Here is a 25,390-nt window from a genome sequence, read left to right as displayed (position 1 = left end):
GAACACCAGAGAGGGCAGTTAAACTTGACACCAATAGGCGAGGCAAGTCCATTGTCAAAACCACAAGATCCATTGGGGATGAGATTGCCAAGAGTAGCACAAACTTCCAATCCAACCAAAAATAACACACCCTTAGAAGGGCTGATATCAGGAACAAAGACGTATTGTCAAAATGTCCAAAAACACTCAGGCCAAAGTCATAGCGTGAACAGCCAAGGAACAAACAGTCAGAAACTGCACAGCCCGGCAGGACGCAGTAGTCAGAATGTGAACAGTGAAGCTTCTCACAGTCAAAGCACTCACACCCAAGCAGCGTATTCCTCGAATGTTCATAGCCAAGAAGCAAGCTGGGAAAATGGTCAAATCCACAGTGTGCACACTCAGAGTGTGAACATCCAAGCAGCACAGAGTCAAGGCCATCTTGCACACAGTGAAAACCTACAAACCCACGTAACCCACTGTCAGAGTGTGCCTAGCCACACAGCCCACAGCGAAAACACACACAAACACGCGACCAGCGGTGAGAAACCACAGAACCACATAGCTCACAGTCAAAGTTTGCTCACCCATGTGGACCGCAGACAAAATGTACAGTGTAACTCAGTTTCCAGTGAAAAGATACACCACTCAGGAGGCAAGAATCAACATTTCCACACTCATGCAAGTCACACAATGAGCAAGGAGAGCCAGGGAGACAAGCAGAAAGGGTCACTGAAAAAAAATAAATCCCAAGAACCTCTTCTTTTGACGAAAAAACAGACCTATGGTGGGGTGGCAGATGCACTGTTCAGAGTGAAGGGTACCAGCGTACCCTACCCAAGACCAGCAACCCCATTTCCGAAATCTTTTACTCAGAAGGATATGGAGGACGCAGCGTATTTTGAGGCAAACGGCAAACTTAGTCTGTTAGGAGAAGGTTATTGCAGCGAGGATGAAGACTACAACCAGGTAAAGAATTGTAAGGAACCTGCTGGGGGGCATGGAGATGGAGTACTGGAGGGAGGGGACCCAAAGTTGTCAGATGATAGCTCTCAAACACCCACAGTCACTGAACTGCAACTCATGCCCACTCTTAAGCACCTGGCACAGCATGAGACAAACGAAAGCTTAAAAAACTATGCCTCTGTGGTAGCCACTACCAGCCCCATGGTGGAAGGGAGAAAGTCTTTCCTTCAGCAAGATGTGAGCATTCAGCAAAACACAGAAGACGTGCTCATTCAAGGGCTTTCTAGTACTGAGGTGGCTCAGCAAAGGGGGAACATTCCGTTTTCTTCTGGGGTGTCCTATGCAGATGCCTTAAAACAAAAAGCTCAGCAAAGGTCTGCTCACATGATTTCAGAGCAACCCCTAGCCCTGGACACCCCCTACGGGAAAAAAAAGTCTGCTCCAGCAAAATTGGATGATAGTATCCCAGTTTCCACCATGGCACCTTCATCCCCCTGCAAGAATCACTCAAGTGCTGACCAGATGAAGGAAATCCTATATGAGCAACTGAAAAAGAAGTTAAACAAAGAGAAAGAGAAAGTCATTGAGAACAGCCCTTCAAAATATTCTAAGCATCAATCACATCAGACCCAGACTGTAAAGCAAGAGACAAGTACCCCAAGACAGAGAAAGTCCCAACATAAGTCTCAGCATTTGCTGCGTGAGGCCAGTACGTTAAGGGAGACCAAACACCATCAAGGTCAGCACGTGCTGCATGAGACAAGTTTGGCTGCACAGACCAAACAAACCCAGCGCCAGCACAGCGAGTCGAGCACTCTAACACAGACAAAACCACAGCAGGTTCAACGACATCTACCTGAAACGAGAATCTTAATGCAAGCAAAATCTCAGCAGAAGACCCACCCTGGTCTGCATGATGTTAATGTCCAATCTCAGGTAAAAGTGCAGCCAAAAGCCCATCATCCATCGCAGGAGGCAAATATGTCAAAGCATGTACAGCAGCAGCAGCAGGTGCAATACCTTTGCAATGAGGGAGGGAATTTGACACTGGCAAAACACCGCCAGGCCCAGCGACAGATACATGAGGCAAGTTCTGTAATGCAATCAAAATCACAGCAAAAGGCAAAGAATACATTGCACCCAATGGTGCCACAGTCACAGGCAAAAATGCAGCAAAATGCACACCACCCACCTTTGGAAGAAAATGCAGTGAAACAGACAGCACAGCAACATGTCCAGCCCCTGTTGCATGAGACAAGTACTTTAACGCAATTAAAAGTGCAGCAAAATGTACAGTCCTTAATGCCTGAGCCAAGGCCACTGTCACCTGGAGAAATCCCACAGACCCAGCTCCAACCGCAACAGGCGGGCTGCATAGCACAAGCAAAACAACGATATGTGCACGAAGCCCAACATCAGGTGCAGGAGATTTCTACCCAAACTCAGGCCAATCAGCAGGAGGTCAAGGGTCTGCTTCCTAAGACAAGGACCCTAACACAGGTGAAACAGCAAAAGGCACAACCTCTACTGCATGAGGTCAGTACTCAAAACCAGGCACAAGTGCTGCAGAAGGCACAACATCTACAGAAGGAAATTTCTTCAAAGCAGACTACTCAGCAGCAGGATCAGCTGCCCAAGAAAAGGGCCCGAACAGAGGATAAACCACAGCAAAAGACACAGCCCCAACAGCAGGTGAATAATCAGATAATGCCACATGTGCATCAGATGGCACAACATCTGCCACAGGAAGCAACTGCCTTAAAGCAGACGACACAGCAACTGGAAAAGCAACTGCGGCAGGAGGCAGATCCCCTAACACAGTCAAAAGTAGGACCACAGGTACAGGAATCACTTCAAGGGACAAGCCTTCAAACACTGGTAAAATCAGTAAAACCCCATAAGCAGAGAGCGAAGCTTCTGCTGCATGAGGTAAATACTCTAAAACAGGCAAGACAAGAACAGATGCTGCAAGAAGCAGTTACAATATCACAGTCAAAACAGCCGGTACAGCAATCAAGGCTCCAAAGGACAAGTGAGGGTTGTGTCCTGAGCCCAGCTGCAAAGATTTCAGAGTCACAGTGTCCTCTCATTCCTGTTGCACATCCCGAAAGGCAAGACCACCAAAACAATAAGACACCCAAAATCATCCAGACATCAGGAACCTCAGCTCAGCAGGCTTCCTTTAACTTCACTGGTGCAAAGCCCACATTTGATTGGAGTAGCCAGAACTTGCTTAATAACCATTTCCAGTTCAGTAGCATCACAAAAGCAGAGGAAAACAAAAACATGCCTGAATCATTGGTGCACAATGAGACCATATCTTCTTCTCAGAATGGGTTCATTGTAGGCGAATCCGTGACTGGCCAGACTACAAGCAAATGTCAAGAGAATCTGACAGCACAGGCTAAGGAAGGTCTGCATAGTGTACAAAGATTCCCACAACAAGGTCTTCAAAAACCAGGGCTCCCCGAGCAGGATTTAAAAACAAAGCAATCACCTTTGTTGCCAAATCAAGGACATGGTCAGATACTACCAAATACACCTGTGGCAGACAAGAATCCCCAAAGCTTTTCTCGCTCTGTAACTCCCTGCTGTGGATCACCTGCTAAGCTGAGAAACTCCACCGTCCCCCATCCAGTCGATTTAAAAATTAATGTAACCATCAAAGATAACATACCGCAAAATACAATGCGGGTCAAGGCACATCCTCAAACCTCACCTGGACAAAAGGAGCCTACCTCTCCCGCAAAGACAATTCTTCAATCTGCTATTCTTGGTAAAGAATTGCCTGAAGTTGAAGTCTCAAACACTGGTTCTGCCCCTCCACTAGTGGATCCATTAGTGGAAAAACCTAACCATCCCAAGGTTCAGGGTGACCTCACCAAGGCTACATCCCAAACCAAGATGAAAGTGAAAGGTCAGAGTACAGTGAGGGCCACTTCCAAACCCCCATTCCGATCTCAGAGCCAGCAAAAGCGAACTACAAATTCTGCTCACCTGTCCCAGGAAAAAGCTAACCTGCCCTCCCAACCTGAAAACAAACAACTAAAGAAGACAAAGGAGAAGAAAGAAGGAGAACTTATTCAAGCTTCACAAGAAAAAAAAGCTGAAGGAATTCAAGGTGAAGCGTCCTCTGCTATTTCCACATCCCAAACTGAAACAGACCAGGAGGCAAAAGGGATTTCAGAGAAGGTTCTGCCCACTGGACTCTGGCCATCCTTCCGGGTGGACAGCCCCTGTCCAAACAAGTGCCTCAGCATTAACCAGACTGAGAGGAGGCTACCGGAAAATGTAGATAAGTGGTAAGTCACATCTCTGAGTATTGGGCAAGTACAGTTCCTAGATATGTCTTCTCCACACGCTCTTCTTAGAGTGGTCTTTTGTTTTGAATCCTACATTGAGGTCAGCTAGTTCTCTGCAGCACAGCCCTGCCTTCTTTCTCTACACATAGGTTTCTTTTGTGAGTGTGTAAGTTGCAATGCACTTTGACTCGCAACTTTGTAAATTTCATCAGTTTTTCAAAGTGCAAAGCTCATGGAGTTTCAAAGAAAACGTAAAGATTGTATCAGAGGCCCTGTTCATCATTGGGAGACCCTTCCTGCATGTTTGATGGCAGAGTGTAGATCCCTGTTAGAGCCCAAACCCCAGAATGTCCCAAGCCCATCTCCAACACCTTTTTTTGTCCCTGGCCACAGTACTCACAAGCTGAAGTCCGCAAGAGCCATCCCTCACTCCTACATCCCACATATGGCTTCATAGCTTCAGCTCCTCTGCCAAAGCCCAATCCCTGCCCTGTCACCTGTCCAATCAAATGCTAAGTCTTCATGTCTCCAGCTGTTGTCAGTCGAAGGAGGCTTCCCTTTTCCCAGATTGGATATCCTGCGATAGAAAACAACACTGTCATGCAGGTTGGAACACTTAGTCTGTTTTTCCCAATGCAAATTTTCCAATTTCGCCAGGCATATTAGGAAAAGGTTTTACTGCCGCTTATCTCTTGTATCTGTTTGATTGGTGGGGTTGGATCAATCAGAGTGCTTGCCTAACTGAAAAGTGAGACTAAAGTACATCAGCAGAGCTTGACACTAGGCTGCATTACCAATAATGAGAAAGGAAAAAAGTGATGGATGACATGCTTGAATTAATATCAATAATTCGTAATTGCTTAGACTTAGATTTGGTCCATCATTCTTAGCTTGCTCTTTTACTTTAAATAGGGTCCAACAATGTGCAAATCACCCTTGATATAGCCCCAAAAGGGAAAGTCTGAATCAAACTGCTAGACCGTGCTCCTACTAAATTAATATATAATATGATGTGATTTACCTCATTGATGTGATTTGGCCACATCAATGAGGTAAAGGTTGAGTACTATGGCACTGCGAGCTACAGGATGCATGTCTGGGCAAACCCTCCCACATAGAGAAGACCGAAAACGTATAGATCAAATGATTGAATTTATTTCAGCCACTGATGATTACTCTGGATTGCATTTCATTGTGTCACTTTTGGCTCACTATGCCACAATACACAGAGGCCAAGCATTTGCAAGTGGATCTTGATCCGCCCCTAAAGGGATTGTCCAGTTCACCAGGTGGACAAGTGTTTGTCAGTGATGTTGGAAATGCTAATGGCCTTTGCACTGTGGACTACCACACCCTTCCAGGAATCACACCTGTATGCCCTGATTGTTCGACCAGCACATTGCACTGTCAGCTAATGTAAACAAACATCTAGGTGTCTACTTCAATAGGGGCTTTTCATGAAATGCCCAATTGGCATCAACTTTGGTAGCTACTTCCATAAGTTAATCAAACTAAGACATATCCTCTTTTTGTGATCCACCTTATCAGGTTGTGTTGGTGGGGACAGCCATCAGCTTTCATCTTGACTTCCTATCCACTGGCTTGTGAGAAAGAAAATCCAGAATAAAATTGGATGTCTTGCCTTTTTGGTCCCCTAGAAATGTGGCAGCTACTTGTTTGACTAAGAACATTCAGTATCTCTTCATAATATGGGACCTCCAAATCTAGAACTAAAACTACATACAGTCCTTCATAATCAAATAATCAAGTTGTACCATGATGTGAAATTAGAGGGCTTTTGAGGCTCATTAGGCCCAATTTTCCTGCCCATCTTCCTGGAATTCCTCACCTTTAGAGCTTTGTCAAACCCAAACACCACCAGTTTTCCAAAAAGCTCAGCAGACATATCTGTGACAAAAGATATACATTTTTTAGACCTGTACTCTCAGGTTTTGTGTGTATTGCAGATGTATTCAGCAGTAGCGGCTGCTACCGGGCGGGGGTAGTGAGGCGGTGGGGGGGGGGGGGATCGAGTGAATGAAAAAAAATAACTTACCTGGAACGGCCGGCTGCCGCCTCTCCTCCAGCCTCTTCATCTTCCTTCTTCATGTCCCGGCCGGCAGCATGAAGCACCAGGGCACACAGGAGTCCCTGAGACAATCGCAATGCTGCAGTGCAGCATTGTGATTGGTCTGAGCCCCGAGGTTTGGCGCTCAGACTGGGACAGGGATTCTGTGCAAGTTCCTCACCAGGCTGTGTAATGCAGCCTGGTGGGGAACAAGCAAAGTACACGTGATTGTTTGGCTGGCCTAAGAGGGCCGGCCAGACAGTCATGAGCACATAGGGAGTGTAAACCACTCCTCTCTCTGCTTTGGCCAGTCCCGCCCCACCATTGGCTGCAATAGGAAAATAAAATGATTTTAGCGTTACTTTTTTATCATTTAATTTTTCCGTTTGAGCAGTGGGGCAACGCTCCTCCGCCTTAATGGAGGAGCCGCCACTGGTATTCATTCACCATGGGGAGATAGTGTGTGTATTACCGATGTATTGAGCCACCATGAGGAGTGAATCTTTCCATTGCTCCTTGCAAACCCCAGTGAATTCAAACTTGGGCCTGCAAAAAAGAGCTAACATACATTTCTGTATTTCACTTTTGCAGTGTTGTAGCATTGCAGCCACATTACAGTCATTGGCCGTTTAAGATCTAGATGTAGCATTGTAAAACAAAATCACACATTATGAATTAATATCAACAGCACTTGAGATTAGTGGTGTCTCCTCCCCTGGTATGGACAGTAATCTATCTCACATCGAAATACATCTGACTAGCCCTCTTCCCCATTATGAATGCTTACCAACTCCCCTGTCAATCTTTGTGGAAGCACAATGATACATTTACTTTAATCCTTGAGCTTTTACACTACCTATTAATGAATTTTTCATGAACCTAAAGATTACTGTATATTGTATGCTGCTATGGTTTTATTATGACTCTAATGTTTAACTTGTTTGTTGTTGTGTCTTTGTGCTTTTATGGATACGACGTTACTTGTGAGCCACCACGAGGGGTGTGCTCCTTTGCCACCATGTCCCATTTTGACTCACAAGGCCTTGCAGTGTGTGCACTGTCCCTGACAATTAATGGTCCTGAGCCTAGCACAGTATTGTATTGCCCAAAATATTGCCCAAGAAAACTATTGTGTTCCAATAATCATTTACAAAAAGATTTCCCCATTTGAGCTAATAGTGCACTTAAGAACATCACATTTTGAGATTTTGCAAGAGCAAAACCTGACACTTTGCGTAGTGGAATTCCCTTTGGCAATATTTGGCTCCTGCTGTCAATGTTTCAAAGAGCACATCCCATATGGTTAGAGTTTGAATCGGCTCTTCGTGCAGGGTCATCCCCAGACCTTTTGCCTTCCTTCCCCTATTTATATTGCTGAATTCGTTTTTGCTGACCTTAGGACTCTGTGCACTTTATCACTGCTAACCAGTGCTAAAGTGCTTGTGCTCGCTCCTCTAAACGTGGTAACATTGGCTTACACCCAATTGGCATTTTTAATTTACTAATAAGTCCCTAGTAAAATGGTACTGCAAGTACCTAGGACCTGTAAATTAAATCCTCTAATGGGCCTGCAGCACTGATCGTATCACCCACTGAAGCAGCCCTTTAATTCCATCTCAGGCCTGCCATTGCAGCCTCTCTGTGTGCAGTTTTAAGCTGCCATTTCGACCTGGCAAAGTAAATCTTTTGCCAGGCCTTAATCAAGGCTGGACTGGCCGTACCGGGCATTAAGTGTTTCCCCAGGAGATTGGAAGGGTGAGGGGCTGGTCTTGTTACTGTGGGCTGGTTTTCTAGCAGTAACGTGATTTTAAAGCACCTGCTGCAGAGTTCCTTGCATCCAGCAGTTTTAAGGCAACAATATAGGTGTCAAGATATCTCTGGTGATTAATCTTCTTGCTGGAGAGAGATGAGATGTTTTTCTATTGGCAGGTATGACTCATCTAAGGTAGCTCATATGGTTAATGTTCCTGCTGCAAAGAACGTGTGCCATACAGATCACAGAACTGTATTTTATGTGCATAGCTCAGTGTGTAACTGCATTTGTCACAGAAGTCCTTTAGTTACTGTGTAATTCATAAGTTACAGACATATTCTAGCACAGTGAGCTATGACCTGCCATCAAATAGTTGCATGCAAACTGCACGGACCGGTACAGGTTAAAAAAGTATGTTTTATCCAGTATTTCACTATCCTAATGTTGCTAAAAATGGGTTTGTTTGGGTAGAAATCAATTCATATTAGTAAACCCAAACCTAACCACTGTGTTCTGAATCCTGAGTTTGGGCTTCCCCAGACCAAATGCTTATAAAAAATGCCTACAAAAAGGACCTTGATTGGTGTATGTTTAGAGAAAAAACGGTATATCTGGCAAGGGGGTGGCCTGGGAAGTGGTCCGGTATCTGGACTTCATGGAATGTATATAGAGGGTAGATTTGTGTACCGCCTCGAAGTGTTGATCATTATGACCCCATATCCCCATGATATTCCTCTCTATGATGAAGTCAAAGTATCCATTCACCCATACGTACTGTAATGTGTAGCCTTGCGACCCTCTGCACTGTACTGTGTTGCCGATGTGTGTTTCAATAAAAAGATTTATAAAAAAAAAAAATGCCTACAAGTATAGATGACGTGAATCCTACACCTTGTAGTCCCCTTTGTCTTATGTAACATTTTTTATATACTGATGTACACACATTTTATTCACTGTCTCTGTATATGTGTGTCGTGTAAAGTGCTCTTACACTCTACACTGGTATGAGAGGCGTCATAAAATAAATGAAATACAAGTGAGAAAGGGGTTATGGTTAGATGAGATGCACTGTTGAAAGTTGATAGTGAGGAAAATATTGAAGAGCCCCAACAAAGATTGTCATATCCTGAGGCACTGTAAGGTCATCATTTACTATAGCCTTATAGCCCACCATAGCGGGATATACCGGCCATTAAAACCCTGCTCCAGCGTTAAAGGCCGGTCCTGAAGGCGAGGACCTTTAACAATGGAGTGGGACTTTAATGCTGGTGTACCCCAGCTGCGGAGGGCTATAAGGCTTTTAGAACACTAGAAGGCAGAATGTTCTAACAGTTAAAACAAAGGTCTCACAGAGCCCGAGGGGACTGAAATCCCCTCGGGCTCCGTGAGGCCTTTGTTCACAGCAACAGCTGTAAAAGACAACATTGGAATGTTGTAGCTCTAGGCTTCTACCGGCCCTTAGAAGCCCAGAGCACTCCATTGTTTTCAACTGAGCTCTGAACGTTCCAATGTTCTAATATAGCCTTATAGCCCACCGTAGCTGGCTATACCGGCCATTAAAGGCCCGCTTTCGGCTCAGGCCTTTAACAAGGGAGTGGGACTTTAATGGTCGTATAGCCCATCTGCGGAGGGCTATAAGGCTATTCGAATATTCTGCCACTAGAGGGCAGAATGTTCTAATAAATAAAACAAAGGCCTCTCGGAGCCTGAGGAGATTTAAATCCACTTGGGCTCCGAGAGACCTTTGTTCACAGCAGCAGCTGTGAATAAAAAAAAACATTAGAATGTTGCTCTTCAGGCTTCTACCTGGAGCACTTCATTGTCTGCAATGGAGTGCTCAATATTCTAATATTCTAATATGCTTTGAAAGCTAATGCAATTGAATATATAATGAAAGATGTGTTGTAGAATGTGCCATGTTTGCCATCTTTTCCCATATGTTCTTGGGGGAGAGAACCCTTTCCCCAAGTCCTTCTTGTAGTGGTCAGGCTCGCTTACTGCTCTCACTCAATATGCATTGTACGGGGGCTGGTCTGGCCACATTTTACAGGCTGGTTTGGATTCCCAGTCCGGTTCTGGCCTCATACCTTCCATTTAATACATAAACTTCGCCCCTATGGTAGGTCATGGGCAGCCCAGAGGTCAGAGTACAATGTAGGACATATATGTTTAAGTTTTACATGTGCTGGTAGTGAAAAACACTCAAATTCATTTTTCAGTACTGCAAGGCCTATCTCTTCCATGGGATAACATTGGAGTTGCTTATTACATTTTTTAAGTGTAAATTCCAAATGGGAATAGATAACCAGTTCAAGTTTTGTGTCTCTGGAATCACAATTTAGACTCCTAACTTATGGTGAAGTCAGAAATTAATTTGCCATTCTGAAAATGTGTAGCTTGCTGTTGGGCTTTGTGTATTCCTCTTAGACAGCCACACACAATGGGAGTTTGTGTGACTGGATGGGCCATCACTGACAGGATGGGAGGAAGAAGCTGGGCCCAATTTCACTTACACCTGAGTAGGCTGTGTCCTGTCTCCACACAAAGGGCTGCATGCCCCCTGTAGTTAGTTTCGAGTCAAGGCAGGGAAAGCAGGATACCGGGGCACTCTAAATGAAAACCCATAAAAGCTTCTCCCCCACTTCAAAGGCACAACTCTAAATAAATACTGGATCTCAGACACCACCACTTCAGTACACTACTTGACCTGTGGATACTCTGCAAGGAAGAAGGGCTGCTGTGCTGCTGAAGGACTCCCACTCTGCTGGGCTCCTGCTTTGCTGTGCTGACTAGCTGTCTTCTGCCCTATTGCCTAGGTGACAAGGACTGGACCTGCATCTCTTAACCCCAGAACCCAGTGTGACTCCAAGGGCTAGTTGGCTGGCCTCCTGATCTGGAGCCTCAGGGACATAACAGGCTTCCAAGAACCTTGCATCTGCAACTGGACTCTTCCATCTGTAAGTTTAACCTGCCAAGTGGTGCCACTTCAGTCGTGGGCCATTGGAAGTGGGCTTAAGGTTCTTTGCCAGCCTCTGTGGATCCAGTGGAACCAACTCATCTTTGCTGAGGGTAGCCCTAAGCAAAACTGACTGCTTCAGGGATTGGACCGATCACAAAGACTTGCATCACTGCCGCAACCTGCATTGCCTTTGGAGCTACTGATGAGCGACACATCCATAAGCGCAGGCCCTTGCATCTCTCGTCAACCGCAGCCTCGACGATGAACTCCTCAATGCAGCTTTGCAGCTCTTTGGAACCTACGCATCGCCCGACTGTGGGCTGTACCCCAGACATCAGACTTCACATCAAAGTTGATGCAACAGAAACCTCCACCGCAGTGTTGCCGCATCTTGTAACCAATGCATCGCTTCGGCTGCATGGTGCATCTTCGACATGGATCCACTAAACTTTGTTTAGTGGGCCTAACTTAGTCCCTGTAGCCGGCCAACACTCCATCGCAGTGGGCTTGATCTTGTTACTCTGTCCTGGTCAGGTGCAACCAGATATCCACACTTTGCACTTTACACGTTTTGACACTATATTCTGAAATGTAATATCTCCGGTTCTACTGATTAGGTCTTTGTCAATTTGGTTTTGTTTTATATATTAGAAATCACTCTATGTGTTCTAATACTATTGTGGGAACCTTTTGTGGTGTGTTTTCACTGTGATACTGGTTGAAGTGCTGCACAAACACTTTACACATTGGCTCTAAGTTAAACCTGACTGCTCTGAGCCAAGCCGCCTGGGGGTTGAGCACAGGTTAATTTGGGGTCTGATTGTGCTTTAGCATGACAAGGATTGTGGTTGCTGCTTCACCGTTGCTGACCCCACAGTCAACCAAATACAGTTACAATTTGCATTCTCTATAACTAGTTTTATGCATATGTACCAGAAATTTAGTCAGATGACATGTGAAACACTCCTCACAAGTTAAACCTTTCAAGATTCAGATGTATAACAGTTTACGCAGATGGCCTCTCCTAATCTTGGATGACAACAATATGCCATCAAAACATGGAGGCTGTGCCATAATTTCACCTCATATATGCTAACTTAAAGGTAAAGGATGTTGGTTTTAAGGGCAGTATTTCCAGCTACACAGCTATCAAAGTGTTGTGTCTACACAAAAGATCTTTTATGTCCTTGATGCCACTGTAGGAAGGCAAAGTAGGATCCCCCATAGGGGGCGGGATTCACTTGGGCAAAACACAACAGTAATGGCAGGCTGCCATGCCAGGGTGGCATGACAGGCCTTTTGGCATTTTTTCATTCACCAAAGACATGAAGGTGGTATAAGCCTTTGCTGAAAAAAGCCAGAAGAATCAGTAGAAATCACTAAAAATGGTAAGGTCACCTTGGAAGTCTTTCTAGTGTGATGCTATTAGCACATTTATTTACAGCACATTACTGGGAAAAGATAACTACATTTCTCTACATACAGCCCTCTTTTGACAGGGTTGCCACTCTGAGACCTATGCTTTCAGTTCTGTAAGAGACTTTCTGATGGATACATCTGCCAGTGGATTCCTCACCTTGTGAATATCCCCTGCACCAGCAACATTCGGAAACCTTTGTAGCCCTCCACGCCGACGAGGACGACGTCACAGAAGCACGGCTCCACACGCGGCTCCGCTGACATCACTGGATCCATAAGAGGACCTCTTCGGCGTGATGACGTCAGTTCCCTTTTTTCAGCGCCGTCGACGCTAACGGTTTTTTGGGACTCTCCGTAGCTTTTCTAGTTACTTTGTGTTTCTGCTGTGTTTCTGGTTTCATCTTGCTTCTTTCTTAAGATATCGACGAAGAAGTCAGGTTTCAAGCCCTGTAGGGAGTGTGGAAAACACATGTCCATCACGGATCCACACGAGGATTGTGTCTGGTGCCTGTCGTCGGAACACGACGTCGAGGGGTGCTCTTGCTGCCGCAAGATGAACCCAAAAGCCTTAAAGGAGAGAGAAGCCAAGCTATTTATAGCGAAAATGAGAAAGGAGAAGAGAGGTCGAAGGCGTTCGAGGTCAAGGTCCAGGTCGAGGTCGGGTTCGAAGTCGACGTCGGGTCATGCTTCAAAGTCAAAGAAACATAAAAAGAAGAAGAGGCATGGCTCTCGACGCCGTTCGGATAAGGAGACGGCTCCGAGATTGACTTCATCAGATCCTTGACGTCGTAAGGACTATGTTTCTCGCTCTCCTTCTGTGTTGATTCCGGCTTCACCTGTTTTCGCGGCTTCGCCTGCAGCTTCTCCGGAGCGCTCTCCGCCTCCGGCTCCGTCTGTCTCCAACGCCGACGCATTCTCCGGCTCCGGTGGAAGAGGCTCCTATTCCTGATGCGTCGTCGACTCCAATGGCTCCACCGTTGGCGCCGGTTGGCCTGAGTCCGGTAATGCCTTAGTCTGAGCCTTACCCCTCTTTTCCTGGCCCAGGATAAGACCCATCGCATTATTTGAATGCCATGTATGGTGTCTTTTCTAGAGCTATGTACCCCTCTGGAGCACCTTCGGGTCCCATGGGTCCAATGGCCTTTAATTTGGGGGTTCCTCAGGCCTATGCGCAGGCTCCTTTTATGCCATTCTTTCCAGCGACGTCGTCTTGGCATTTCCCGGCTTCCTTCTTCTCTGGCTCCACCAACTCGACCTCATTCGTCTTAGGCTGTACCTCCGTATCCGTGTTCGACGCCGGCTCCGTCGGAGTCGTGTGCGGCACCGCCGACGCCGGTTCTGAGGATTAGATCCAGGAGAGAGGCACAGAGAATATTGGAAGAGCAGAGGTATCAGGTGGAAGAAATGGAAGAGGGTGAGCTCTTAGAGTCAGATGACTTGTTTGAGGAACTAAAAGAAGCAAGTGGTCTTGATTTGTCCCCAGATGCTCCCTCTAAGGATGTGGCTCCTTACCACACTGTTATAAGGAAAGCAGCGGAGCTCTTGGACTTGCAACTCCCAAAGGCTGAATTTAAATCCAACATCCTGACGGAGGTTCTTCATTCTCCCTCCAATGTGGTAGAACCTTTGCTTCCTTTTAATGATGCCAGCACTGAGCCAGTCATGGAGGTTTGGCGTAAGCCCTTTTCAGCTCCGGCAGTGTCCAAATCTGTTGCTAGGAGGTACAGGGTGGCTCCAGGAGATACAGACTTTCTTACATCCCATCCTTCTCTTGAAAGTCTGGTGGTTCAAGCTGCCTGTTCAAAGAAGTCATCTGGGGCATTTCCGCAAGTTCCTAGTGATAGGGAGTCAAAAAAGCTTGATCAGTCGGCCAAGAAAGTGTTTTCCGCTGGAAGTATGGCCTTGAAGTCCACAAATGCCACCTGTCTTTTGGGCAGTTATATCCACACTCTTATGGATTCCGCAAAACAGCTGGCACCTAAATTGTCTGAGGAGGACAGGCAGAATTTTAATGAAGTCTTGTCGGACACTCAGGCGGCTGCACGACAGGTTATTCAGAGTGGTTTAGACACTGCGGACTCTGTTGCCAGGATCATGGTCTCCTCGGTTGCCACAAGGAGAAGTGCTTGGCTTAAATCGTCGGAGTTCTCTCCTGATGTGCAGGCAACACTTCTGGACCTGCCCTTTGATGGTTCTGGGCTGTTTGGGAAGAAAGCAGATGCAGCCTTGGAAAGGTTCAAGGACAGCAAAGCCACAGCTGAGTCTCTAGGCCTGCAGTAACAGCCTAGATGTTCCTCTTACAGGAGGTACAGAGGTTTTGGGAGGTCGTCCTTTCGGACTTATAGGCAGCCTCAGCAGCAGCAGCAGCAAAATACCCTGTATAAGAACAACAGGAGCAGGAACAGAGGTCGTCCACGAGGTCGTCGGCTCTCCTCCTCCTCTTCCTCTTCCTCCCTCCCTCCTACCACTGCAAAGCAGCCCTAGATCCACCATTCTGGATCATGTTGGTCCTGTGGGGAGTCAGCTTACCCATTTTCTACAAGATTGGAAATCGGTCACTACAGACCTTTGGGTTCTAAATCTTGTAAAAAATGGGTATGCTCCTTTTCGGGAATTCCCTCCAAATTACCCTCCTTGCCAAGGTGCTTGCTCGGAGGACCACCGTCTTCTCCTGCAGGATGAAGTCCTTATATTGCTGAAAAAAGGTGCGATAGAGGTGGTTCCAGAGCGGGAAAGGGGTCAGGGATGCTACTTCCGGTATTTCCTGATACCCAAGAAGGATGGCAGGCTACGTCCAATCCTGGATCTCAGCATCTTGAACCTTTTACTGAAGCAGGAGATGTTCAAGATGCTCACCCTTGTGCAGGTTCTTCAATCGCTGCAACAGGACGACTGGATAGTGTTGATCGACTTGCAGGATGCATATTTTCACATCCCCATCCTGGAGTCGCACAGGAAGTATATCCGTTTTACGGTAGAGTCGCAACATTATCAGGTTGCGGTTCTCCCGTTTGATCTTACTACTGCACCTCGAGTCTTCACCAAGGTGATGGCAGTGGTGGCAGCCCATCTCAGAAGGTCGGGGGTTCCAGTTTTCCCCTATCTGGATGACTGGCTGATCAAAACGGAGTCGCCAGAGAAGGTGCTTCATCATCTGCAAGTTACAACTTAACTGTTGTACAAATTGGGTTTCTCGATAAACGTGCCCAATTCTCACCTGGTGCCCTCTCAGCGCAACCTGTTCATAGGGGCGGTACTGGACACTACTGTGTGTCGAGCATTTCCTCCTCCACAAAGGATTCTCGACATACAGGAAATGATTCCCTTGTTTTACAATGGAGCGGTCGTTCCAGTCCTGAAGGTCCTTCGCCTGCTCGGTCTGTTTGCTTCCTGCATTCTGTTGGTCGACCATGCACGCTGGCACATGAGGGCGCTCCAGTGGTGCCTCCGCAGGCAGTGGTATCAGCGCAACGGAGTTCTCAAGGAGTCTGTGAGGATCTCCAGAGAAGCTGAAGCGGATCTGTCTTGGTGGAGCTTGGAGGGCAATCTGTCTCAAGGAAAGCCCTTCCATCTACCTCCATCGTTGGCCACAGTGATAACGGATGCATCCACTTTAGGGTGGGATACGTATCTGGGGGATCTGGAGATCAAGGGTCTTTGGTCTCCAGAGGAAAGGTTGCTTCACATCAACCTTTTAGAATTGCGGGTGATACGTTTGGCACTCAAGGCCTTCCTCCCTTCCCTTCACGGTCAGTCAGTTCAGGTCCCGACGGACAACACTACCGCGATGTGGTATGTCAACAAGCAGGGAGGAGTGGGGTTGCATTGTCTCTGCAGAGAAACTCTGTGTCTCTGGTCCTGGGTTCAGGATCATCAGATTTGTCTGATGGCAAATCATCTGGCCGGAGTTCTGAACGTGCGTGCAGACAGTCTCAGTCGGCAGTTCTCTGCCGACCACGAGTGGAGGCTCCATCTGGAGGTGGTTCGTCACGTCTTTCGGATGTGGGGAACTTCTCGGGTGGACCTGTTTGCCACTCACGAGAACGCTCACTGCCCGTAATTCTGCAGTCTCCAGTATCCGATGCAGGAAGCTTTGGGGGACGCGTTACAGTTGAGATGGGATTCACATCTCCTTTACGCGTTTCCTCCCATACCCTTGATTCCTCGGGTTCTGAGGAAGATTCGCCAAGACCGGGCCCAAGTCATATTGATCTCCCCGGATTGGCCAAGAAGGGTGTTGTATGCAGATCTTCTCCACCTCTCCTCGTGCCCTCCGCTCCGTCTCCCTATCAGGGCAGACCTCCTCTCGCAGTCGATGGGGCAGGTTCTACACCCCCACCTCCAGAGCTTACACCTTCATGCCTGGAGATTGAACGGGGCAACCTGAATTCTTTTTCTCTGCCGCCTGATGTGGTAGACGTGATTTTGTCTACCAGGCGTCACTCCACCAAGTCTACCTATTCCTATAGTTGGTCCAAATTTGTCCATTGATGTGGGGAGAAGTCTATTGACTCTTTGAGGGCTCGTTTATCCAACATCCTTCAGTTTGCTCTCTCTCTTGCTCAGCAAGGCGTTGCTGTAGGTACTGTGAAGGGTTATTTATCGGCTTTGTCTGCGTTCCTTTGCTTACCGGATCAGCCATCCTTGTTTAAATCACCTATTGTATTACGGTTCATTAAGGGCCTTACCAACAAATTTCCGCCTACTCCCTTTATTGTGCCTCAATGGGACTTAAATCTTGTCTTATCTTACTTGATGGGTTCTCCCTTTGAACCTTTGCACAAGTGTCCCTTGAGACTATTGTCTTTTAAATCAGTTTTTCTCATTGCCATTATCTCGGCAAGAAGGGTAAGTGAGCTTCAAGCTCTGGGTTTGAAACCCCTGTTCTTGACCATTCATGCTGAAAGAATGATACTCAGGACCAGGGCTGCTTTTCTGCCTAAGGTGGTAACTCCTTTCCATCTGGGGCAGTCCATTACCCTTACTACCTTTTATCCTCCCCCTTCCAAGGAGGAGGAGCGGCTTCACCGCTTGGACCCTAAGAGGACGGTGAGTTTTTACCTCGACAGAACTAAGGACTTTCGAGTGGATGACCAGCTCTTCTTGGGCTTCATTGGCTGCAGGAAAGGCAGAGCGGTGCACAAGCGCACCCTTTCCAGATGGATTATCTTGTGCATCAAGATCTGTTACTCTTTGGCTGGTAAGGAACCTCCAGAGGGTATAAGGGCTCATTCTACCAGAACAAAGTCTTCTACATCTGCCTTATCTAGAGATGTTCCTGTGGAGGACATTTGTAGAGCAGCAACTTGGGCCTCCCTCTACACTTTTGCGAAGCATTACTGCTTAAATACCGAGTTGAGGAGGGACGAACACTTTGCACGTTCCGTCCTTCAGGACTTTTTGATATAGAAGGGTGGACACCCTCCTCCGGGAGTGGGGACTGCTGTGGGAATCTATTCACAAGGTGAGGAATCCACTGGCTGATGTATCCATCAGAAGAACAAGTTACTTACCTTCGGTAACGCTTTTTCTGGTGGATACAGTATCTGCCTGTGGATTCCTCACTGACCCACCCTCCTCCCCGTTGTCCACCCTTGTATTCCAACAATAGTGATAATGTTTCAAAATTTGTCTGTTACTGTCAAAGGAAGTGTGTTATTTCTTTTGCTTTCCTTCATTGACTTCACACTGTGTGTGTTGGGTTGAATATTATGTACTGTGTATACTGTGTATATATTGTTGTCGGTCCATCCGTATGCCTCGAAGGCACGGAAAAAAAGGGCGGAACTGACGTCATCACGCCAACGAGGTCCTCTTATGGATCCAGTGACGTCAGCGGAGCCGCATGCGGAGCCGTGCTTCTGTGACGTCGTCCTCGTCGGCGTGGAGAACTACAAAAGTTTCCGAATGTTGCTGGCGCAGGGGATATTCACAAGGTGAGGAATCCACAGGCAGATACTGTATCCACCAGAAAAAGCGTTACCGAAGGTAAGTAACTTGTTCGTCAGACCTTTAATCTTTTTGTCTACCAGCTGAGGTCTTTGAACCAGAGAGTTCTGTAACCTTTAAATGTAATCTTTTATTTAATAAACAGTGTGATATAAGGCAACTAAAACTGGGCCTAATGCCTTTGTATTTTCTTTGTTTTTTTGCCAGAGGTTCTAATATAAGTTTTGAACAGTGTTGGCTCCTTATCTGTTGCTGGATTTAGATATCACCATTATTATGTCTGGTTCCCAGTGTACTAAAGTAAAAAAGTAAAAATTATAGCAGGAAATTATGCTATGATGTAAAAAAAACAAACTTGTACAAATTTACCCTGCTCCTTTAAGAACTTTAGAATGATGCACTATCCCATTGTACCCAGCATGTTTTTGTTTGTCCCATTGTATGAGAAAGACCTTGAATACAGTTCTGCTTTCAAGTGATCTATTGTTCGCTATTAACACTAAATTTTGAGGAAGTTTTGCTTTCACTACACATTTCAGTCGTCTTTCAAACCTCTTTTGAGGAAGAAAACTGTCTTTTTTTATTTTCTTTGACTTTGCTTTGAGGTGTTCTTAAGAGACACCCTGATTGTGGTGAAACACATATGGGAAAGAGGGTGACAATGCCAGTGTGGTTTGTTTTCCTGACAACCACTACATCAAAGACTGTGAAATTTATCAGAAGGTGTCAAATTTGAGGGAGTGAGCTTTGAAGCTCCTTGCAGCCCAGCAGTCGACACCGGCCAGCGAGACTCCATGGGAATCCCACTCCAGTTCGAAGAAGACGAGGTCGCAGGACCGCTCCAGGAGCCCCACGTCCACTTCCTTCCACTCGAGGTCTTCCATACACAGACTCAGGGAAGAGGCACAAGAAGAAGAAGAAGTCCAAGCAGGCTTTTTGGCCTCATCTGTCATCCGTCGACAAGAGCGGTAGGGGGCACCTACGGTCTAGGCACGGTTCTGTGGAGCCGGAGCCAAGTTTGACTTCACGCCTCCCCCCGTTTCTGGGAGCTGAATCAACCCCCGTTCAAGTAAAGGAATTTTATGAGGCCATGCGCCATGTATTTGAGCAGGCGGACCCTTCTGGTGAGCCTTCGGGCCCACGGGGTTTGAGGGGGGCCCATTGGATTCGATGCCATTGGCTCCAACGATGGCGCCGGTGGAGCCTCGTTGATCCATCTATGGATCCGGGTCGACGCCGGTTGTGCCAACGCAGCCTTCCCTGATGTCGAACCCGAAGCTGGTGCCTTCAGCGCCATGGGCGCCCACCGACCATGCCAGCTCCATCCTTATTCCCGATGACTCAGAGTCAGGCCAGTGTCGCCAAACATCGACTCTGGCTCCAGCAGAACCCAGAGGTTCTATGGCATTGACTGGCGATTTTGAGGAAGTTTCAGACATGGCTGAGGATTCGGAAGGGTCTTTGGACCCTTTAGAACATTAAATAGATGTTCCGGTAGAACAGATGGACTGTTATGAGGAACTTGGGGAGGCCAGTGGACTGGACACATCCCCAGATACTGGCATGCTCTCTCCACTGACTGTGACTATGGAGAAGGGGGCTTCTTATGCCAAGGTGGTAAGGAGGACCGCCGAGGTCTTTGGACTGAAGCTGCCCTCCATGTAGATCAGGACTAATCTCTTGACCGAAGTGTTTTAGTCAGGGGCTTCCACCTTTGAACTCCTATTGCCCTTTAACGAAGCACTGATGGATGTCTTTCTAGGCATATGGTCCAAGCCTAGCACAGGGGCTCCTGTGAACAGTCATTTGCACGCCACCATCGCCCTGCTCCGGGCAACCCAATGTTCCTCAGCCAACACCCTACCTCTGAGAGCTTGGTGATGCAGGCTTCGATGTACCATGGCACATTCCCATCTGCTCCTCTGGATAGAGAATTCAGGAGGCTGGACATACTTGGGAAGAAAATGTTTTCTTCTATCACCCTGGCATTGCGGTTGGTGAATACTGCATGCTTATTGGGACATTTCTCCCACAACATTTGGGAGATGTTTGTGCAAGTGCTGGCACAGGACCCAGAGGAGACCGGGGCAGTATTCTCCCAGGCAGTTAAGGATGGGAGAGATGCTGCAAAATTCACCATTAGGTGTGGCTTAGACACGACTGACTCGCTGGGCAGAACGGTTTAGTCAAAGGTGGCCTTGCAACGCCATGCCTGGTTCAGAACATCTTTCTTCTTGGGTGATGTTCATGTTAATTCCATGGACAGGCCTTGTGAAGGAACTCGTCACTTTGGTGAGAAGGCTGACTCTTCCTTGGAGTGCTTCAAGGATTCTCTTGCTACGGCCAGATACTTTGGTCTCTCAGTTACATCTCATGGCCAGTCTAGCTTTTGCCCCTTTCATGGCAATGGCAGGGGTTTTCAACCGTGTCAACTGTATCCAAGCCACCGTGCTGCACAGACTCCCTAAGTTGTGTGAGCATGTGGAGGTGGCTCATTCTGAACTCGGAATGGTAGCCAGTTGTTGAGGGTCACCCAGCCCTCAGCTGCTGCAACCTCCAAGCACTCCTAGTTTGGAGTCTGCAAGACCATTCCACTCCAGTTGGAGGGAGAATTCATCACCATCTCCTCCGCTGCATGTCCATAACATCGGACAAATGTGTCTTTCAGATCATTTAGAGTGGCTATTCTCTGCCTTGCCTTTCTTTTCCTCTTTCTATTCCACCAATTCAAGAACGGCTGGTGGAGGATCATCTAACTTTACTCCAAGAGGAAGTTAAAGCTCCTCTGGCCAAGGGAGCCATAGAGAGGGTTCCGATTTCAGAAGTAGGAGGTGGTTGCTATTGCCACTACTTTCTGATTCTGAAAAAGAACAAATGGTTGCTGCCCATTTTAGATCTTCGGACGCCACTCTCTTCCCCAAAAAGGAGAAGTTCAAGATGCTCATGTTGGCTCAGGTCTAGTCTGCCCTAGACCATGCAGACTAGATGGTAGCATTGGACTTGTAGGAAGCATATTTTAACATCCCCATCCTGCCGGGCCACAGACGTTACCTGCGGTTCAAGGTAGGCCACAAGCGATTTCAGTTTACAGTGCTACCTTTTGGCCTACCAGCACCCCTCGGGTGTTCACCAAGGTGATGGTGGTGGTAGCAGATCATCTGTGCAGGTTGGGGGTTTCAGCCTGCCCCTACAACCACAACTGGCTGTTGAAGTCATCCTCGCCCCAAGCTGTCGTTTCTCATTTCCAAACTATAGCGAACCTCTTGCATTCACCGGGATTGTCTATAAATGTGCCAAAGTCACACCGATTCCTTCTCAGATGCTCCCTTTTATTGGAGCTGCTCTGGACACAGTGTTGTTTTGGGTCTATCCTCCAGAGCAGGGAGTCAAGAATATTCAGGTTATAATACCGATGTTTCAGCCTCTATCCTGGATTTCAGGTAGACTGACTCTGAGGATGCTGGGCCTCCTGCATCCTGTTGGTGAACCAGGCCAGAGGACGTAGGAAGGCTATGCAGTGGGACCTAAAGTTTCAGTGGGTGCAGCAACAGGGGAATTTCCCTAAAATGGTCCACATCTCAGAGGCAACTTCAAATGAACTGCAGTGGTGGTTGACGAACTGCTAATGGGTCAGAGCCAAACCCTTCTCCCTTCCTCAACCAGATCTCACAGTAGTGACAGATGTGTCACTCCTAGGATGGGGCGGCCATGTGGGAGAAGTGGAGATATGGGTTAACTGGTCTCCGACGGAGTCGGGCTCAACAGCAATTTGTTGGAGCTTCGGTTGATCTGGTTGGCATTGAAAGCATTTCTCCCCTCTGTCAAGGGGAAGTTAGTGCAGGTGTTCATTGACAACACAACCGCCATGTGGTATTGCCACAAGCAGGGAGGGGTGCGGTCGTAGACCCTTCATCAAGAGGGCATCCGTCTCTGGACATGGCAGGAACAGCAGGGCTTAAACCTGGTGGTTCACCACCTGGCAGGTTCTTTGAATACCAGGGCAGACAAACTCAGCAGTCGATGCCTAGCAGATCATGAATGGTGTCTCCAATCTGAGGTGATGCATGATCTTTTTTAGCAGTGGGGAGAGTCTTGGTTAGATCCGTTTGCCTCTGAAGAGAACCTGCAATGTCAGCAGTTTTGTGCACTGGAGTTTTCAATGTGGCTATCGCTCAACAACGGTTTTCGCCGCGAGTGGAGCTCAGGCCTTCTGTATGCCTTTCTGCCTATACCACTTCTGCCCAGGGTTTTGAAGAAGGTCAAGAGCGACAAGGCCAAAGCCATTCTTGTGGCCCCGGACTGGGCACAGAGAGTTTGGTATCACAGGCTTCTTTGAATGAGCATCGATCGTCTGATCAGGCTGCCCCTTCGGGAAGATCTTCTGTCGCAGCAGCAGGGGAGGGTCCTCCTCCCGAACCTGTTAACTCTCAAACTCCATGCGTGGAGATAGAGCTGCGACAGTTGATAGCTTTCCACCTTTCTCCGGAAGTTTGTAATGTTATTTTGGCAGCCTGGTGACCCTTCACTAAGACAGTATATGCCTGCCGTTGGCACAAAAAAATATATATTGTACAGAAAGGTCAATTAACTCTCTTTCTGCCTCTGTATCTACTATACTTCTTTTCCTTCTTACCCTTGCCCAGCAGAGCTCTGCGTTGGGTACTCTCAAGAGTTATCTTTCTGCTTTTTCCACTTTCTTGCGGTTGACGGACCAATTCTCCATGTTTAACTGTCCTGTTGTAAATAGATTCTTAAAAGGACTTGTACATATGTTTTCACACATGCCCTTTTTCATGCCACAGTGGGACCTTAATTTAGTTCTCACATTTCTTATGCGTACTCCTTTCAAACCTTTGCACAATTGTCCCCTTTGGCTGCTTACAATCAAGACAGCCTTTCAGGTGGCGATAACATCTGCCCGGAGGGTGAGTCAGTTGCAGGCATTGTCATGCAATCCTCCTTACTTGATGACTTTTGTTGACATGGCACCTGAGCATCATTTTTACAAAAAGTGGTGAATCTTTTCCATCTGGGTCAAACTGTCACACTGTCCACCCTTTTTGCTCAGGGGAATGTCTCCACCATCTGGACCCAAAAAGAGCATTGTCGTTCTACTTTGACCACACAAAAGAGTTCCCAGGTGACGACCAACTGTTTGTGGGTTATGTGGGAGCTAAAAAAAGGTCGGCAGTGCAGAAATGGACCATTTCTTGCTCGGTCTGTCTCTGAATTAAGGTCTGCTATGCCCTGGCTAGAAAGCAGCTCTCTGAGGGCTTGAGAGTTCATTCCACCAAGGGAAGGGCTGAGACCACAGCATTGCCTCTGGGTGTCCCAGTCCTGTACATCTGTCAGGCAGCAACGTGGGCATATTTGCACACGTTTGCCATGCACTCCTGCCTTGATATTCATGTCCACAGGGACAGACATTTTTGCCCGTTTGGTTCTGCAGGACTTCTTAATGTAAGAAATCTGTCCACAGTCCAACTCCAGGATGGTATGGCTTGGGTTTCTCTTCGAAGGTAAGGAATCTGCAGCTAGAAGTCTCTTTCAGATTAACAAGTTGCTTACCTAAAGTAATGCATTATCTGGTAGAGACAATATTTCGTTGCAGATTCCTTACAGACCCACACATGCCTCTCCGCTCTGCGGACTCAATTGTTAGGGTTAAGGTTGTTCTTTTTTTCAGGACCCTAGTTATGACACACACTAAAGTCAGTCACTTCATGGCTCTGAGCTTCTGCTCAGGAAAAGTGAAAAGTACTGACGTCCACGCGCCTGGGTGGTGCCTATATAGGTGATCGCAAATGTCATAACCGAAGCTAACGATGACGACAACATCAGGTGGAGCCGAATAGAGCCACCCGTCAGTGCGCAGGCGTACTGTTCACACAAACGTTTTCGGATCCAGCCTGTTACCTGGAGAATTTAAAGGTAAGGAATCTGCAGCTAGATATTGTCTCTACCAGATAATGTGTTACCAAAGGTAAGTATTGTGTTCCTTGTGAATCAAGAATGGTGACCAGACCTTTTTATCTGTGTTCCTGGAGTGGGGGACTACAGGACCGCTCGTGTAAAGTTCTAACCCAGATCCTAGCACTAACATCTCTGGTTTATGTTATGAATGTGTATGTATACAGCCTTTGTGGTACATGCGTTGTGCGTTTGAGTGAGCCAGAGTAAAGTCAGTTCCATATCAGAAGTCCTTGGCCTGTTCCTGTGCACAAGATGAAAGAGGTTGTTTTCCCAGACAATAGGTGGGTATTGTTGACATTCCTGAAGATGGAGGGAGGAGACCTAGACACTTCTATGGGGAAAGAGGAGACAGGGCTCATGTAAAAATTTGATTAGGTCCTTTTTGTTGAGAGGAGCAGCTGGGTACTATTCCTGAAAACTGCCATTTGGTATATGGTGAGGATGAAGGGTGGGACTGCAGTCTTTGTTGTTATGGGTAAGAAAGTACTTTCAGATGAGGCCTTTATTTTTTCTCTTTCGTGATTACTGTTCAGTGAAGCTGAATATAATTATATCCAGAAAGCTCACACCTCTATGTGCCTCTTTCCTGGGTACTCCAGGCTGGAGACCACCTATCGTGGATGTGCATCATTCTACAAAGCTTGTGTCTGGCGAACCACCTGGAGAGGTCATATGAAAGAAGAAGTACTGAAAGCCTGTTCTGAAAGTTCAGATAGAGAATCCACATCCCTGTCTGCTTTGACTGTATAAAAGTAGGAGCTACAGACTCACTTGTTGTTCCAGTTCCAAGTTCTCTTTGACCAAGGAATGTAGTACTCTGCAGAGTACTCACAGGACTGCTGTGCAAATGGAGCCGCTGTCTGTCTGACACACTGCTTCCCAGAGGTGAGGGGACATCCCCTGGAGGCTTAGCTCGAAGGAAGAAATTATCCTCCTATCCAGAAGCCCATGGAAACAAAACTGACTTCCTGAGAGAAGGAAGGAGCCTGACAATCCTACAGGAATTATGTCTTGGGTGAGTC

At 47.1% G+C, this 25,390-nt stretch overlaps 1 protein-coding gene across 1 annotated transcript in view; it reads left to right on the top strand.

Moving 5' to 3' along the window:
- Positions 1-25,390, top strand: part of LOC146798031 (uncharacterized) — a 44,918-nt gene that overhangs the window by 594 nt on the left and 18,934 nt on the right. Inside the window, exon 2 of the mRNA XM_085627688.1 lies at positions 43-4,247. Coding sequence (XP_085483814.1) covers positions 43-4,247 — 4,205 coding nt within the window. The remainder of the gene's footprint in view (positions 1-42; positions 4,248-25,390) is intronic.

This window comes from Triturus cristatus, chromosome 9, assembly GCF_964204655.1.
Source record: "Triturus cristatus chromosome 9, aTriCri1.1, whole genome shotgun sequence".
Lineage (NCBI taxonomy): Eukaryota > Metazoa > Chordata > Amphibia > Caudata > Salamandridae > Triturus > Triturus cristatus.
This window is presented reverse-complemented; position numbering and strand designations above follow the sequence as displayed.